At 43.5% G+C, this 18,631-nt stretch overlaps 1 protein-coding gene and 1 long non-coding RNA gene across 4 annotated transcripts in view; one reads left to right on the top strand and one right to left on the bottom strand.

Moving 5' to 3' along the window:
* Positions 1-1,242: 1,242 nt before the first annotated feature.
* Positions 1,243-18,631, top strand: part of LAMP3 (lysosomal associated membrane protein 3) — a 35,066-nt gene continuing 17,677 nt past the window's right edge. The window contains exons 1-3 of one of the 3 annotated variants that reach the window (XM_082692757.1): positions 1,243-1,723; positions 8,902-9,647; positions 10,542-10,670. In XM_082692757.1, the coding sequence (XP_082548883.1) occupies positions 1,675-1,723; positions 8,902-9,647; positions 10,542-10,670 (924 nt within the window). In that variant the 5' untranslated portion in view covers positions 1,243-1,674. The remainder of the gene's footprint in view (positions 1,724-8,901; positions 9,648-10,541; positions 10,671-18,631) is intronic. The other 2 variants (XM_082692755.1, XM_082692756.1) reach the window with 2 other exon arrangements.
* LOC309845286 lies at positions 1,636-7,273 on the bottom strand. The gene is made up of 2 exons (XR_014301181.1): positions 5,279-7,273; positions 1,636-5,235 (listed from the first exon to the last, which is right to left on the bottom strand). It is a non-coding gene; the product is annotated as an uncharacterized lncRNA (long non-coding RNA).

The raw sequence follows: 18,631 nt of genomic DNA, 5'->3' as shown, positions 1-18,631 counted from the left end.
ACCATATGGATTACACAGTGCTAGGCACATAGTAGAGATTCCTTATATGGAAATACTTTTACTACTACTACTACTACTATTAGAAATAGTATTATTACTATTCTCCAACTATCCACATCCCCTACAACCTTCAAAGTCTCTCCAAGGTCCAACAACAACCAAGTCAACTCTGACTATTCCTTTTCTCATTTAGTGTAGCTCTAAGCAACAAAAAACTGATCAATCAGTCTGGCTATTATCCTATATTAATAAATATTATTTCTCATCTAGGTATCGAGCAACTTGAAAACTTATATTATATTCTAGTTTAGAACACTTAGTACAACGTGATGCTTAAAATCCTAGACTCTCAAGCCAAACTGGATTCACAACTCAATTTCTTCATATATTACCTAAGTGACTTTGGGCAGGTCACCTAACCTCTCAGATCTCAGTTACCCCATTGGTGAAATGAGACAGCAATGATAACAGTGCCCACATAGGGTGGCTCTAGGACTTAAATGGAGTAAGAAGAATGCCTGGCATATAGTATCTGCTTAATTATTGTCTGTAGAATAAATTGACTCAAAGTCCAGAATATTAGGCAGGTAGTTGCAAAAATTAGATCAACTGACACACATTAATTTTCACCTTCCACCATAAAAATCCAATTTGGAAACACAATACTTTGGAAAATTGGCTTGATTAGAGTGGTTAGAACAATATAATATGATCAAATCATTGTACCCAAAGTTGTTTTTCAGGAAATTATTTGAGACTAAGCTGAAAGCCCTAAACCTAGTAATCAGAAGATTACTAATATACTTCCTAAATGTGTGTTCCTCACTGGGATTCACAGTCCTAAGAGATAGATCATCGTTGTTCTGTCTGACTAGTAGAGGAAGGAGAGATGTCATGGAAAAGTTGCTTTTTCAAGATATTGAGTGTTTTTTGTGTCTGTGTTCCAGGTGAACATCTTGGGAGTAGGCAATATTATCCCTGTTATACGGCAGAAGAAACTGAGGCTCAGAGGCATTACCCAAGGCCATACAACTGGTGGCCACATTCAAACCCAGCTCTCCCTGACTCCTAAGCTCAGACTCCTTTTGGTCTCCACCAGGTGAGGTGGCCATAAAGCAGCTACCTCAGACTTTTCATGAATACACACAGAAATAGTGTTCTCACCACTGAGTTTTCAGACATCTGCTCACCTTCATGACTGAGGGGCTGTTTTTCTCCCAGCTGAAGGAGAAATGTACTCAAGATCTTAGAGAAAAATGGAGACCCATCTTCTGAGAGAAGGAAGTTGGCACTGCCACAGATCCTCCATCTCTTGTGCAGAAATGGTCTCAGATGCCCTTTGCCTCGGCTGGAGTAGTGGGGTGGGTATTGCCCACCCCTCACCAACACTAAAGGCAGAGATGAAAGTGGCTGCTTTCACACAAGGGCCACTTCTGGTTTCCCTCCCCACTCAGCCTACCCCTTGAGAGGGCATTTCAGCTACTTGTCATAATGAAAGTGACGTTGGTTTCTCTGCCGCAAGTGAATGAGGGGTGAAGGGAGGTATCTTTGTTCTGGAGCCTGCCCTGGAATTAAGCTCGTGCTACTCAGAAGAGGGAGAAGTGCTGAGTGAGGCCGTGGAGCAGCAGCAGAGCCAGCACCTGGTGACGAGCGGTTATCTCTGGCTCCAGAGCCATGCCCTGGCAGCTCTCTGCAGTGGTGGTGCTCTTCGTGTCCCTGGCTGGTGAGTGATACCCATGGTTTTCCATGGTGGCCCTCCTACCTCTATATCCTCTGATACAAATGCATTCTAGTGCCAGGGACCAGACAGGCTGGAGATAGCTGTATGGCTTCAGCTACTCTAGTATTTGGCTTGGGAAGATCTCCTCCTTATTACCTTAAATGTGTGGAGTATACTTTCATGTTTTTCCCAAGGGCTTTCACAGTTTGGACTTGTTTTCCGTGAGTCAGGCAGAGGAGGTGTCAACTCCAGAAGACAGTGACACTAAACCTGGTTCCCGAATGGCTTCTGAGCACCTTACCAGGGAGAGTTTTGGAAATCACTTAGATTTAAGAGATGGAGAACTGAGCCAGACTTTAGAAATGGGGCTCTTGCTAAACACATTATACCTTGCTTTTCCTGTTTCTCTCAAACGGAAGTGCTGTGTTTACATTATATAAACAATGAACTGTGAAGATGAATAAGATGCAGTCTGGCAAATTGTGCCATCTCAGAGAGGTGTAAGCCAAGCAGTCAAGACTTAAAAAAAATTACTATTATACTTCAGGTCAGAGAAGCTGTCTGGGAAACTGGGTTTTTGATGATCATTTTATGTGCCCACTGCCTGCTTTCACAAAGAGGGTTTTCTCTCTAGGACATTGAGTCCTCCTGTGTGCCGTTACCTAGTTGCTGGTTAGTTCACAATTCCTTCTAGAAGCACTGAGTTGAACATGTGAGGGAAACCCATGGCCCCACTGACACGCTCCACTGGGGGGAAGCCGGTGTACTTGATTGTGGCATGAATTGTCAGGAAAGTTGGGTGAAGAGTCACAGCAGTGTCCTCATCCTGGCTGTTTTACTTCTGCCGTGTTTTCAGAAATAGAGTTTCACATTCTTCTAGAGGCAAAAGGCAAAATCTAAGCTAATAAAAAAGCAAAAAATCACAGTCTAGCAGTCAGCCTCTGTGACCTGTGAGCAGATGACTGGCAGATTCAGAAATGCAGTGCGTGCTCAATAAATTCCCGGGGAGGTGGAGAGAAAACACCTCTACCACCCTCTCCTCTCTGAGCTATGGATTCTCCAGGGTGAACCGAGTGAGCAAAGTGTGTGAAGGGCCCCCATTTTCCAGAGGAGGGTACTGAGGCAGGTTAAGGAATGCCTCGTGGTCACTCAACTAGCAAGTGGCAGCCCTTAGATTTGCATCCAGGAAGCCTGGTTTCAGGACCCTGCACGCAGATGTTCAAGACATACTTGTTGTATTGGAGATGAGCAAAAACAATTGGACATTTTCGTAGGACAGGCATAGATTCTAGGTAAGCTAGCTCTGTAGTCTTTATCCACTCAGTTTGCTGCCCTGGTCTTTTTCCCCCACAAAATGAGGGGATTTAAATTTGTATCAGTTCCATTTATATTTAGCTGCTCCTCATAGACAAATAAGAGCAAAATAAGCAAAATAAGTGTGTGTTTCTCTGTCATGAGAAAACAAGTCCAGAAGAATTCATAACAGGTCCAGTGCAGGAGCTCACTAGTGTCCCACTAGTGTCCTCTGTCCGGTGTGGGACTCCCATCTGCAAGGTCTTGTCATGGTTCTAAATGTCTGCTGCAACTCCAGCCATCACATACCAGTTATAGGCTGGTTTGAAAAGGAAAACATAAAGACAATAGAGAGGGTACATAAGTGATGGACTCCCTCTTCCAGCAGCATTCCCAGAAGGCCCACATAACCCCACCACTTCTACTGCTTTGGCTCAAATGCAGTTACACATTCCCACCCAGCTGGAAAGGAATCTTGGAGGTAGCATTCTTTATTCCAGGCAGCAAGTGCTCGGCTTGAATTTGTGGTTCTGTTACTAAGGAAAAAGGGGAGGCTGGATTTGGGAGTAGTTAGCCAGCAGTTTGTGCCACGGGACTGGAGCTACTTCTATATAAGGGTTCTCTTTGAATCTCAAATTCCACAGAAAGTAACAGAGGTAAGATTTATATCTTTTTGCTAAAAGATTGAAGGTTAAATTGTGAAACTGTAAACAGAATCTTACTAAGGGCCCACCCCTGCTGCCTCACACATCCAGAAACAGTCTTCCTGCTGTACCCAGCTGGCTGCCTCCGTTCCCTGGGAAGGAGGAAGTATTTAGGGGCTAAAATTCATTTCCCTGCCCCTAGGTGTGGCCATGGGGCTCCATTTACTTCCCAACTCTGTTCCTAACTGCACACAACTCCCTCTTCCTTATATTCCCATCATGCTTACCCCCTTGCTGTTCTCCAGACCTACCAGGCTCTGAAGACCCAGTGTCTCTGCACATACTTTTCCTCCTGCCTGGGTTACCACTTACTTTCTTATTTGCCTAAAGAATTTGTCTTGGGGTTGGATTCCCACCCCACCTTATAGCACTCAGGGCCTCCTTCTGTAATAATGTTTGTCACACTGAGGAAGGGGGTCCACTTATGAGTCTGCCTCACAAGGTTTTGAGCCCCTGAAAACAAAGACCCAGTGTCTGGCGTGGAGCCTAGCTCAGAAGAAGCTCCTATGTATCTGCTGAATTGGGTGTGACAGGGACACTGAACAAAGGCTATCTGGGAAGTACCAGCCTTCCGGGAAGTACCTAGAGAAAAAGCCCTTGCATGGTCGCTGACTTTCCCAGGGCTGGGCTGATGAGTCATCTCTCAGCTCCTTCTATGGGTTGTAGGGGAATCCAAATCTTCTAGCACCTCTTCCTGCAGCTTATCGTCTAGAGGAATCCAAGCATTGGATTTAGGTTCAGAGGTACTTATTTCCTAAGTCTCCTGAATCCTGGAGAGAAGATACTAGGAGATTCGGGGTATGGGCTTGACAAATCAGCATATGAACTCCAGGGCCGTGTTCTTTTGAAGAGGAAGGGTTGAGACAGATTCTGAACTATGCTCTACTCTTGCTTCTGCCCACTGCCCTCTTTGTGGGTCTCAGACAGACCAGTGACTTAACTAAGCCTTTATTGAGTCAAAGGTCCTGTTTAAGAACTGTGACCCAATTTTGATGAAGATTGGTCAAATATGTGTGTTCATATACATAGACTTTATAAAACAGAACATTTTGCGGGGCATTATTTCTATTAACTACCTAACAAGTGAACTTTCAAGGATGTATTATAATGAGCAGCATACTTACTCATTTCAGTTTTCCATCTAATTACCTGCCCATCTTTTGCACCACTCTTCTTCAGGGAAAGGGAAGGGGAGAAGAGAAGCTGCAGAGGGGAAGGAGAGGACTATTAGAACAATATCTCCTAGTTCTCTCTGGGAACACACTCTGGTTCAATCTTTAACACACTCTGACACTTTTGGTCCTGTCACCTGCTGGCCCAGGCTTCTGCCTACTGCAAAGCCACACACGATGTCAAGACACCATGATTGCCATCACATCCAGCTCCCCCCATAAATACTTCCTGCACACCAAGTATATCTTGACAGGTGCCATGGGTCATCTTGTTCTGTTTGGGAGGCTGTGCGTTCATGAATGACCAGTGTACTTTTCTTCCCTTGTTTGAGTTCATTTATCACTACTGAGAGAGGACTTTTTAGTATATGTGCTGCCGAAGCGAGCACCTGAGAGAGGACTTTTAATTACATTATGAGAAAGATTCCCCCCTTTTAAAGGGTGTGCTACTCAGTGAGGATATTCTACTCAGTTGAGAAAGCTCATAAGCATAAAACATGGATAGTGAGATTTTTATGAAGGATCTAATGATCCTCCCAAAAGAACAAAAGGCAAGTGCTTTCCAGTATTCCAGAGTTCTCTACAGCAATCTTTGCTAATCACTCTAAGATATTCCTCGAGAGTACATCTGGGAGTGAATTCTCTTTCTCGATAGTGATAGTATAAACTTAATAGGGTTTCTGTGGAGGTCATGACTGAGGAACCAGCAACTAAGATTTAGCCCAAATGAATTGCGAAAATAAATCTTCCACGACTGTCAACCTTCATAACAATCTTGAAAGGAAAGATCTTGCTCTAAGCTCTACAATGCAGGCATAAATTTTCCACATATAGTGATTTTATGAAGGCTTACAAAGAAAACCTACAGTGCAGGGGTGCCTGAGTGAGTTCAGCCTCTGCCTTCAGCTCAGGTCATGATCTCAGGGTCCTGGGATCGAGCCCCACATCGGGCTCTCTGCTCAGCGGGGGGCCTGCTTCCCTTCCTCTCTCTCTGCCTGCCTCTCTGCCTACTTGTGATCTCTCTCAGTCAAATAAATAAATAAAATCTTAAAAAAAAAAAAAAAGAAAGAAAAGAAAACCTACAGTCCATAAAATCCACAACTCTCAAGTATCATACAAATTATCCAAATGAACATTTTTTTTTTAATTTTAAATATTTATTTGAGAGAGAATGTGCATACAGGGTTGGGGGCAGTAGAGGGAGAGGAAGAAGCAGACTCCCCACTGAGCAGGGAGCCTGATAGACGCAGGACTTGATCCCAGGACCCTGGGATCATGACCTGAGCAGAAGTCAGCAGCTTAACTGACTGAGCCACCCAGGTGCCCCCCAGATGAACATTTTTAGATACAAATATATATATATATATATAGTAAATAGTTTCACATAACTTAGTGTCATTAATAAGCCTTTCTTAAAGGTTATGCAAGGCAATTTAAACTGGTGCTTTTTTCTTTTTCATTTTTCAAGCCAGCTGTGCAGAAATAATTCATAAGCATTATAATGGGCTTGAAGTATGAACTTTTCTTCTGGAAAATAATCACGATTGTATCATATAAGCTTATGAAAGGATTATCAAAGACCACCATTATGAGGGTCTGGCGATACGGTGTCGCTGGAGAGGCACCCTACTCTTTGCTTCTCTGCTTTTGTCTCTTCTCTCACCATTCTTCCCAGTGATGAATACCACCTCCACCTATCCCAAATCCAAGGCCAGGCTTTGGTTCAGACAGGGGCTCAAGTCTCACCTCCAAAATTTACTACTTACCTCCAGAATACACTAGTTGTGGGATTATGGTCAAGTTGATGGGACTTTTCTAAACCTGAATTCCCTCATCTGAAAGGTTGATAAAGATAGAACCAACAGAGGGTTTTTGAGAGGAGTTGGTGAAAGATGACCCTTGACCTAAGGCCTGTCATGTAGTAAGTGTCCAATAACTTAGATGCTTTAGTGCTATTACTATAGGAAAAATAACCACTTAGAAATGTAATGAATGAACGAGGGAGATAGTAAAGGAGTTTATGGATGATTTTGATTATGTATGAACTTCAGAACTCCAAACACCAGCATGGAGTGATCTCCTTTCCCTTTTACCCATGTTTTCCCAAGTCACTGGCCAGCACCAGGGAGCTCCAGCTGTAGTGACTGTAAATACCATGGGCAAATGCGATGAAACCACAGCACTGAAGAGACAGAGCCATCTCTCAGTGTGCCTGATCCTAAATTCTCAAGGAACATCATCTGCATTTTGCTCAGTTTTCTAATTTACTCTGTGCTTGGGGGGAGGCAGGGGAAGAACTATTCTGGGTGGAAAAGAGCCGGAGGCCTTCCACCCCTAAGGAAGGTCCCAGTAGAGAACCTGTGACAATAACACATGTTGTAGGTATTCTTGATGGTCTAGGATGACTTTATTATTTATTTATTTATTTAAAGATTGTATTTATTTATTTGACAGACATAGATCACAAGTAGGCAGAGAGGCAGGCAGAGAGAGATGGGGAAGCAGGCTCCCCTCTGAGCAGAGAACCCGATGCGGGGCTTGATCCCAGGACCCTGAGATCATGACCTGAGCCGAAGGCAGAGGCTTTAACCCACTGAGCCACCCAGGCGCCCCATAGGATGACTTCATTTAAACCCATTTGTTTGAGCCTTACAATAATCCTAGATGGTCTACAATGCAATTATCCTAATTTACCTCTCCAGTTATCTATTCATCTAACTCATATGCACTGAACACTTTCTATGCATAAGTACTGGTGGTAAAAAAAAAAAAAATACACACAATCTCCACCTTGAGATTGCTTTTAATCTAGTGGGTGAGATACACAGTCAATAAATAAACCAATAAATAAACATATAATCAGGGCTATTATTCTGCTGGTACACACTGGGTGATCAGGCTTACTATTAAATATGTTAGTACCATCCCCTTATATAATTACCAGTTGTGGTTAGTGCAGTGCAGGCAATGAATGTAACACTGTGATGGGGAGAATTGTAGGGTGGGGTACTATTTATATAAGGATGTCGGGACTCTCTGAAGTCTGGCATCTAAGCCAAACTACGAAAGACAGCGTCTGGTGGGCTGTCCTTCTTTCTTTCCTACTTGAGAAAGCCTGGGCCATTCAAAGGGTGAAGTAAAGAAATGACAAAAACGGGTCTATCTTTACAAACACTCACAGCAAAATACAAAATGGAAGGGAAACAAATCTCCCATCATTTGAGGTAATTATGCATTGATTGGATGAACACATGGCAAATATTCATAGATACAATTTACATATCAGATTAGGGTTTGGACTAGATGATCATCAAGACCCCTTTCAAACCTGGGATTGTATGGTTGTATGCAAACTACACATCTCTGTGTAAGTCTTTATTACCACCATTCATGCTGTCCAGCTCTATTAGAGCATCACAGCAGCACCCCACCCAGGAACACTCTCCTTCCAGAACTATCTGGATTCATAGGGAAGATGGGGAATGAAGGGGTATCCGTACTTAGATATCTAGCGAAACACGACTACTTTACAGTGTTAGTACAACACCCCGTACAGACAAAGGGGCTGGACATAGAAGAATATCTGCTGTGTGGTCACAACCCTGTAAAAAACATGGGTGCAACCCAAACTTTTAAGTTGTGGCCTCATGGTAAAATCTTCAGTGATCTTCACTTCATTGTTCTATCCTTATAAATTTCACCCAAATCTAAACATATGCACATTTCTCATTAAAAGTAAATGAGCATGTTTGGAAATAACAAAATAAATCATATTTATCTTCGGAAGAATTAGAAGTAGAACTACCATGTGATCCAGGAATCACATTTCTAAGTGTGTGTGTGTGTGTGTGTGTGTGTGTGCGTGTGTATAATAAGGTCACTATCTCAAAGAGAAAAGTAAATAAATAAATGCATCTTAATTTGCAGTGAAGAAACATTAAAATGGGGATGGTGGAAGGATTCACCAATGTGAGTTCATAATGTGGTAACACTTTTGTTTCCTAATTTGCAGTGATTTTGCATTATGGCAGTCAAATAACAGCACAAGTGTCTCCAGAAACCGGAGACTATCTACCTACAACAGCAGGAACAGCAGAGGCCACAGCAAAGCCTTTCCTGCAACTAACTCACCACATCCCTAGCCAAACTTTAGCAGCCAGATCAATGAATGGTCACACCCCCTCTCACAGAGCTGCCCCAACCTCCAGCTCTGAGCTCCCAACCACACACACAACAGCAAAAACTCTAGTAACAACATCCTTGCTAACTACAAACAGCACCCCGACTACCAGCCCGACAGCCCACACCCTAGTCACAACCTTGGCCACACCCAATAACTCACACACAGCAGCTTCTCTCACTGAAGCTACAATTGGTCCCAGTGCAGCCCCAGGTTCACCGCCAACCACCTTCCCTCCATCGGCCCATACAACAGGAACAAGCCCATCGACTGTCAGCCACACAACTAGGAAAACCACCCAACCCAGGAACCAGACCGCCCTTCCAGCAACCTTGTCCACCCCACCGCTTAACAGCACAACCAGTCACCAGTCTGCCCAACCCAGTCATGCCCCAGGCCCAACCACAGCTGCACACAATACCACCCACACGGCCTCACCTGCCGCCACAACTTCTGGGCCCACTCTTGCACCTCGGCCTTCGTCAGCCAAGACTGGAATGTACCAAGTTCTAAATGGAAGCAGGCTCTGTATCAAAGCCGAGATGGGGATAGAACTAACAGTTCAAGACACAGAGTCGGTAAGTTGGGGCCATAGGACTGTAACACTGCCTTCAAAAAGTGTGAGGGAGGGTGTCTTGCTAAGAATAGACAGTCTCCCTGCATCTTGTGTCTTTGAATGAAATAAATAGGTACAAGCTCCTTTTTCTCCAAGTTGCTCCATGAAAAGATGAATCTGTTTTAGAATGCACATAAGAATAGAAACTGGCAGCAACTGGCTAGTGGAGGGCACACACCAAAATCATAACGATGCACACCTCTCACTTTTAGGCAACATGGGCAGGGTGTTGGGGTGTGTTCTGCATTGACCCCAGCCTGGCCCTGTCCCTCCTGTTGACCTCAAGCCTCAGCAACTCTCCTGTGAAGGGAAGGGCTTGACTTACATAGTCTCCTTGGTTCCAGCCAGCTGTGACATTCACATCAAAATTCTAGGTTAACAAGAGGATTAGAAGAGGTGGGGGTGGGGTTAAGATTATTTGATTTACTAAAGGAATCACCATAAAAATAATACTTTCTCTTTTTTTTGGCACAGCTTTCATGAAACTTCCACATTCAGGTTTTCATGTGAAACAGAAGTACATTAGACAACAAGATCTTTCCTTGTAAAATTCTAGTAACACACTTACCTTGTGATTTGTTTAATTTAACAAAAATTAAATTCCATGCATTTTTATCAGGAAGAGATTGGCTATAAATGAACTCTTAAGGAACACTTTCTGTGGGAGAACTCCTTCTTTGAAAAATCTTTTGAACATAGCAGTTTGGAAATGAGAGAGATTTTCTGAGGACTTGGAAGTTTTCAAGTGAACTCTCACTAGACTTGAGTTTCAATCTCACTAACTACCTATGCTTCTGGTTCCCAAGCTGGAGTTTTCCTTGAAATCTCACTGATCTGATGATTTTATCTGGTTTAGGTTTTTTCACCTCAGAGATACTTCAACATTGACCCCAACGCAACCCAAGCCTCTGGGAAGTGTGGCTCCCGAAAATCCAACCTTCTCTTGAATTTCCAGGGTGGATTTGTGAATTTCACATTTACAAAGGTGAGGACTGAGCTCCTTCACACTAACAGCATCGCTCCTTCACTCTAGCATCGCTTTCCTTTTCCCTCAACCTGGGGCCCAGTGATGCAAGCCCACACTTCACTTTAAGTTCCAAAGGAAATAGATCTCAGAACCTTTTGAGATATTCCCTGATAAGAATGAGGGGCATGGAGATGGAGAGGAGGGAAGTGTCGACATCTTATGTTTGCCTCCTAACCCCTTCAGCCTCCTCTGTGCAGCCCAAGAAGGGCTTCAGTGCCTCTTAAGAGAGGCTTGGCCTTGGGGAACCCAGCCACAGGTGCTCTTTGCAAACCACCTAAAGGAGGAAGTTAAACAGATCAACAGACCCACTGAAATTCCCAGTGAGCACACAGAAACAGGATTACTCTCAGACCAAAATCAAATGTCATGATGGGTTCTTTCCAACTGCAGCAGGCAAGATTCAGGGACTAACCGGGCACTGGATTTTCCAGACCATATTACAAAAGGGGTGGACCACAGAGTGGGGTGGAAAGACTATGGACACGAGGTCAGAGAGTCCTGGCTGAAATTTGACTCTGTCACCTGTTCTCCTTGTGACATCAGGCAGACAACTTAACATGTCTGAGCTTTATTTGAACACTTGAGAAATGAGGGAAGGGAATTAAAGATCACCTCTGTAAAGAGCATTATTCAGTAGTTGGAAAGTAGATGTTCAAGACCAGTAGCTATGATTACAATGACTCAAGTGGGTGAATATCTTGGGGGTACAAACGTTGGTCATCCACTCTCAAAGGAGACACTTCTCCCAGATTCTCCCAAAGTATCATTCAGATAGGCCAGGTAAGAGCTGGAGAGGTGGTGCTGAGAGAATGCCTACAGCTGGAACTTGGTGTGGGTCTCCTTCCTACCTGTTGAATGTGACCCCTGAATTTAGAGGGGTCTTGGGTACCAGAGCCTGGAGAGAAATGAGCATAGACATTGGCATGAAACAAGTCAAGATTGGCTCTCCATCATAACGTTGATTAGTCACATGATCTTGGACTACTTGGGGCATGTTTTCTCATCTATAAAATGGAAATAATTACACCTCCTTTAGTGGGACCCATGGGAGGATCAGAAGTGGTATATATAAATTGTCTTGCATGGTGCTTGGCACATAACAATGTTCAACAAAGGGTGTTGACTTTCTTAATTTGGTGTCAAAGACTTTATCCTCCTTGTGCATATGGTTCTCCTTAAGGTAGAGGTGCACTGGAGAAGTCAGGGGTTTCCTTTCAGTATCAAATGGGAAAAACGTATTCTCTCACACCAGAAGATCATTCTGGGAAGAATGTGTGCTCTACTTCGAGACAACTGAGGTTAAACCTACAGAAGGGTCAGGAATTCTTTTAAAGTCGCTTCAGCAAAAGGGCAGAGGGTATAGGTACAAGCATCTGTGCTTTAGTTCAGGACTTGATTCCACCCAGACTACTGCCTGTATGAGCTTTTGGTAAGCATCAAAGCCCAGCATTTGTCTGTAGCATGCTGTGCCCACTGCCTTAGGCAGGTCTGCAACTGGGAGATTCTTTGGCACCTTTCAGTGTCTCTTTTTGCTCCTTTCCTCTGTCTCCTGATGCCCTCTCTGCCTGCCTTTCCAATGCCTTCAGACTGGATTCTGTTTGATCAAACTCCACCCAAGGTTTGAGCCCCTGTCTTTCTGGAAATCTCTGTGTCTCCAGAAGTACAGGCAGGAAATGAGTTCAGAGATGGCGCTAGAAGCACCAGCAGGGTTTTCCACCCTCCACTCACATTCTGGAAGGAGCAAGGAGAGCCATTATCCATGGTCTCAAGTTTGTAATAGCTGCTTTGCCTGAGTCCCGCCAACCAAATTCACCTTATTTATTTCATTCCCTGGCACCGATTCCTCAAGTAGCTGACCTTAGCTCTATTGCAAGAGGAAAGCGAGGAAGATTATAGAAAGCAAAAGTTCCCACCAGCCTTAGTCCTTCAGGAGAATTTCCACATTTTAAAAGAGAACTTGTTTAAGCTAAAATAGTAACCACAAGCTCAAAGATCACAGGGGCTAAGTATAGAATTGAAAGAGAGAAGTAGGCCAGTAATTTTTTTCCTTGAAATAGGCAGTCATTTTTTTCTTCCCCACTTTTGATGACGACTTCACCTTCCCATTAAGTCTGCCTAAGAAAAACATTGGAGGATTGAGATGACGGAGGCGAGCCTCAGAAGTGAGGAGACACAAGGGAGGGGTTGGGAGTCCCAGAGATGCCAGTGGCTGGGCAGGCATCACTCCCTGGAGGCTGCCACTGTCTTTTGTGGTGGACATCCATTCTAGATGGTTGGGTATACATTCTGAGTGGTTGCTGCCCTGTTATGTCAATTGTTAAATGTTTTACATATCATCTCTCTCAATTGGTCACCAGAAACCAGTGTTGTCAGATCTTCTGACTGTTCAAGACAAGAAATACAGATCTTTTTATCTTTAAATGTTGGCAACACGTTTTTTGGAAAACTTCAACAGAGCTGACCAAACAGAACACAGTTGTAAGCCAGATTTGGCCTGTGGACATTCTGCCCTAATAGGTGGTCTGTGTGAAATGCATTTAGGCAGGAAAGCCATCTAGTTTCTTCCACAGGAGAAATGGCCTTAGCAATTCTGTCAGCCATTTTCAAAATGTTGCTACCCTCTAGACCAGTGCTTCTCAGCAACGACAGTATTAATGTTTGGCTCCAGATAAGTCTGTGATATCTTGTTCTTGCGGGATACTGAACAGTATCCCTGGCCTCCTACTTACTAGATGCCAGTAACAACGCCCACCCCCATTTGTGTCAACCCCAAATGTCTCCAGACATTGCCAGATGTCCCCTGGGGGAAAATCACCCCTGGTTAAGAATGACCACATTAGAGAAAAAAAGAAGAGTCTTAGAAAATAATTTATGTTAGTTATGACATCATAAATGTTATAAATGAGAACCAAGTTAGAGAATGGTAAATGGATGCTGGTGAGCAAGCCTGAATTAACAAATCACTAATAGGAACTTACTGAGCACCTATTGTGTCCTGAACACTGAACCAGACATGATGAGAAAAAATAAAAGAAATATAGGCAATAGTTCCAGGTTTCAAAACATAGACAATAATATGTAATTTTTTTTACTTGAAATACTGCCAATGACAGAAATGTAAAGAAGTCTGCCTCCCGAACTGTCTCTTGATGTTGTTCTGTCAAGACTTAAATTATCCGTGTCACTTCTATGTGACCACGGACAAGTCGCTAGCTCTCTTTCAGAGCCTGTTTCCTCCTCTGTGAGATGAGGTCAGCCACCACCTGTTTTGTTAGGCTTCTGTGAAGGTGAAACAATGCAGAACGTGGTATCAGGCAACTAGCCGGGTTAGGAGTGTTTTGTTTTGTTTTGTTTTTTCCCTCTCATTTCTCTCATTTCATTTTTTAAAGAACTGAAAACCTTCTCATGTCAGTGTCTCATTTAATTCAGGTCACAAACTGAAAGTTGTTCAGCCTCTCCAGGTGCAAGATAAATAGACCTCCCTTCCCCCACGTCCCACAGTGTCCTTCCTATTAGGATAGTTTGTTTCAAAACATCTTTCAGTAACTTAGTGTAGAGTTTATTTTTTCCAGGTCAACACTACCCTTTTCTCATCCACCTGGTGGTCAGGACAGCTCAGTGAGGCTTCCATCCCTGACCTGAGGATGGGACATGGGAGAAATCAGTGGGAGGGCTGGGGGCAGAGGGAGGGACACCCAGCCAGGTAGCATTTTGGCCAGCCAAGGTCTGGAAAGCTAATGTCACACAGCGCCATGGTATTTACCCAGGGGTAAATTGTGGAAAGTTTCATAGTCACCGATGTGACTATGAATTGCAGGGGTATTTGGAGCCCTCTTAACTTAGAGACTCCAGAGAGTTCTCAATGTTCAAATGTGAACACCCTGTGTACTATTTAAAGCTTCCCCACTATGCTGTATTATTTCATGCCCCGTTTTCCCCTATGCTTCCCGTCTGTCTGGAATGCCCCTCCCACCCTCAGCCCCTTTTGCACTCATGCTTTAAGATGGCTCAAAGATCCTTACCCTGTGAAGTCTCCCCCACGTCCCACCCCCCACTTCCATCCCAGATAAAACTGGGAGGCTTTCTTCCTTTGGTTTCTGGACCCTCCATTGATTGTTCCCCAAACTCCATTAATGCACTCATTGCACATTTTGCCATCTTGAAGGCATGTTTGTGATTTACTCACGGTGCCAAGCCCTGACTTTGTACGTAAGTATATCTTTAGCAAATTGTTTGATGAAGAAATGAATCCATAAAAGAATGAATCTGAATTTCACAGGGACTCTTGGCCAGGCTGCCAAAAAGTAGATCGGCAGCTCCAAAGAGACATCCTCTTTGGCTTTCCCTTGGTATATACAGAGCAAAGGTTTCTTGACATAGTCGCAACAATGATGAACAAAAGAGGCCTGATTGATGTTGAAGACAAAAATCCACATCCTGAACATCGGTGACTATGAAACTTCCACAATGTATTTTGCTGACCTTAGGGAGAGGACCCTGGGCCTCAAGGTCATTGGTATGCCTCCTGGGATAGGTTGATTGACTGGTTTGCTCTGGACCTAGTTCTTTGCTAAGGAGGCTGTTTAGGTCCCTTGGGGAATTACGGGCCCTCTGATGAGATACTGCTGAGCTCTTAGATACTGGAGATGAGGAGCCCTGTGTCATCCTTCCATCAGTTGAGTGGTGAGCTGGGACATGTGCCAGTGGTCCATTCCCATGGACACACTGTAAGAGCTGAAGTACCACAGCTCGCTCTTAGGAGTCCTTAGCCCCTTTTGGCAATACTGATAGGTGCACAAAGGATTTTCACTTTGTTTTCAAGAATCTGACATGGTTCATCTTTCCAACCTGAACCCCAAATACAAAAAAAAAAAAAACAAAAACAAAAACCATCTGGCAAGGAATCACTGTGTGGGCATCAAAGGAGAAAGCAGATACTACTAACTACATAATGTGCAGCATGTAAATTCCCTTGAGCTTTGGGTTAAGTGTGACATCTGCTTGAGGCTCCTTCCTTTGTGCCCACCTGTCTCCCATCTCCAGAGCTGAGGTTTCACTGTATTTCTTTGATGAGTAGGGCTGTCGAAGCTTAATTTGCTTGCTCTCTCTTTCCATCTGTGGTAGATCTGAGCTCTAAGAAATAGACAAGAAAGGATCATGTGAGCTCAATGAGAGAGGTTTACTGGGAAGGGGCAATCTAATTTCTTGTCACCACTGTGAATAACACTGGTTAAAATTTGAGTGAAGACTCTGTGGTAAATTTTTTACATGCATTCCTTCATTTAATCTTCACATCAAACTAAGAGGTGAGTCCTGTTATAATTTTTCCCATCCTACTGAATAAGCAAAAAAATAAAATTTTTAGAATGCCCACAAGTATTTGACAACTCAAACTAGGATACTAGTTTGGAAACGAAAAGATATTTTTAAATTGGTATTTAGAAAGTCTTAGCAAAACGTTGTCCTCCCAAATAGGAAATTAACTGCTTTCTTTATAACATTTTTTAAATTATTTTTTAAATCTTTATTTAAATTCAATTTAGTAACATATACTATATTATTAGTTTCAGGGGTAGAACTTAGCAATTCATCAGTTGCACATGACACCCAGTGCTCATTACATTAAGTGCCCTCCTTGAGGCCCATCACCCAGGTACCCATTCCCTGCCCCCCACCTCCCCTCCAACAACTGGCAGTTTGTTAGCTAGAGCTCAGCATGTTTTATAGTTTGCCTCCCTCTTCTTCCTCTTATTTTATTTTTCCTTCCCTTCCTCTACGTCCATGTGTTTTGTTTCTTTTTGTTTGTTTTTTTTTTTTTTTAAGATTTTAATTATTTATTTGACAGAGAGAGAGAGAGAGATCTCAAGTAGGCAGAGAGGCAGACGGGGAGGAGGGGAAGCAGGCTCCCTGCTGAGCAGAGAGGCCCTGTGCAGGGCTCAACCCCAGGACCCTGAGATCATGACCTGAGCCGAAGGCAGAGGTCCAACCCACTGAGCCGCCCAGGCACCCCGAGTTTGTTAAGTTCTTTACAGATTTTAGATACTAGCCCCTTATCAGATATGTCATTTGCAAACATCTTCTCCCATTCTGTAGGTTGCCTTTTAGTTGTGTGATCTATTTCCTTTGCTGTGCGAACCCTTTTTATCTTGATGAAGTCCCCACAGTTCATTCTTGCTTTTGTTTTAACCAACTGAAAAATGAACTGCAACTTTGTTTTTCATTGATGGTGGGGACCAGGAGTTGACAAGCTGTGGCCCCCAGACCAAATTCAGTCTACCTCCAAAAAATGTACAGTTTGCAGCCTAAGAATGACTTTTACATTTTTAAATGGCTGCTGGGGGTGGAGAATATTGCATGGCACATGGAAATCATATGAATTTCAAATTTCGGTGTCCATAAATGAAGCTCCCTGGAACATGGCCACACTTGCTTGTGTGCGTGTTGGTCTGTGGCTACTTCTGTGCTACAATGGCAGAATTGAGTGTCAACTACACAGAGCCAGGAAGCCTAAAATATTTACCATCTGGCTCTTTACATAAACAAACTTGCCAACCCCTTTTATAGAATAAACTTCAGCCCTACTACCATTCAAATGAGGCCGAATTCTGAACTTCCGAGTCGAAAAAGAAATGCTGCAAAATGGGCTGATGATATTTATATTATTCTGTCCTGGGGGGTGTTGTGAGGATCAAAGGAGGCAATCTAGGTGACAGCATGCTCTTAGTAAACTGTGAAGCCTTTGTAGAAACACAAAGCCTTTCCTTTTTTTTTTAAAATAAAGATTTTATTTATTTATTTGACAGAGATCACAAGTAGGAAGAGACACAGGCAGAGAGAGAGGAGGAAGCAGGCTACCTGCTGAGCAGAGAGCCCAATGCAGGACTCGATCCCAGGACCCTAAGATCATGACTTGAGCTGAAGGCAGAGGCTTAACCTACTGAGCCACCCAGGGCCCCACATAAGCCTTTCCTTATGTGAGGATAGATCAAGGAGATGCCACAAAAAGGGGGAGATCCCAGGAGGTGCCCTGTGGAGCTCGGAGCTGGTCTCATCACTGTTCTCCTGCTGTTCCTTAAAGCAAACTCACACTGCAACCCATGCAATTTCAAAAAAGAAAGTCACACTCATTTCACTGTCCTGCTTAAATCCCATCAGTGGATCCTCTCTGCTCTTAGGATAGGGCAGGGCCTTGGGGCCTGAAGTACAGGTCTCTTATATGCTAAAAAGGACCCCAAATAAAGAATAACCTGAATAAATGGTTTGTGAAAGTGACCAAAGAGGGTCCTGGCTCACAGATGTTCTTTCTAGAAGAAATGGATGGGCCAAGCACATTGTTCACCTTACCTTTCAGAACCAAGATTCAGTACCTTGAAGGAAGGAGCCAGGTCTTATTCTTTTTCCAGGACCTAGAGCAATGGCTGGTTTGGAGAGGATATAAGAGAAATTAAATGCTAGCTAGCTTGGGGTCATACCTTCCCCTGCCACCTCTATTTCTTCTCAGAGTTTCTGTGAGGATTAAATAAGACATGGCAGAGAAGTGTCTGCTCCAGTGCCTGGCACAAGGTAAGAAGCCAATATATGGTAGGTGCTATTCAATGAATTACAGGCTCTAGACTTGAGTGTACCAGTAGCAGTTACCTTACTAAAACAGTTTGTATTTTTAGAACCCTTCATCATTTCATCTACATAATACACAGATGGACTGAATGTAGTTGAGATTATTACTGTTAAATTTCTTTATGACTAGACCTAGAGCTTCTAAAGGTAATTCAATTTCAGATTCTGATTTTCATTGCTCTACCATTTCTTCACCTCTTACTTGTGGATAGTTTCTTTCTTTCTTTTTTAGAGATTTTATTTATGTATTTGAGATGAGAGAGAGAGAGCATGATGGGGAGGGGTCGGAGGAAGAGGCAGAC

Source organism: Mustela nivalis (genome assembly GCF_964662115.1).
Source record: "Mustela nivalis genome assembly, chromosome: 1".
Lineage (NCBI taxonomy): Eukaryota > Metazoa > Chordata > Mammalia > Carnivora > Mustelidae > Mustela > Mustela nivalis.
The sequence above is the reverse complement of the archived record's forward strand: the minus strand, read 5'-3'. Positions and strand labels throughout refer to the sequence as shown.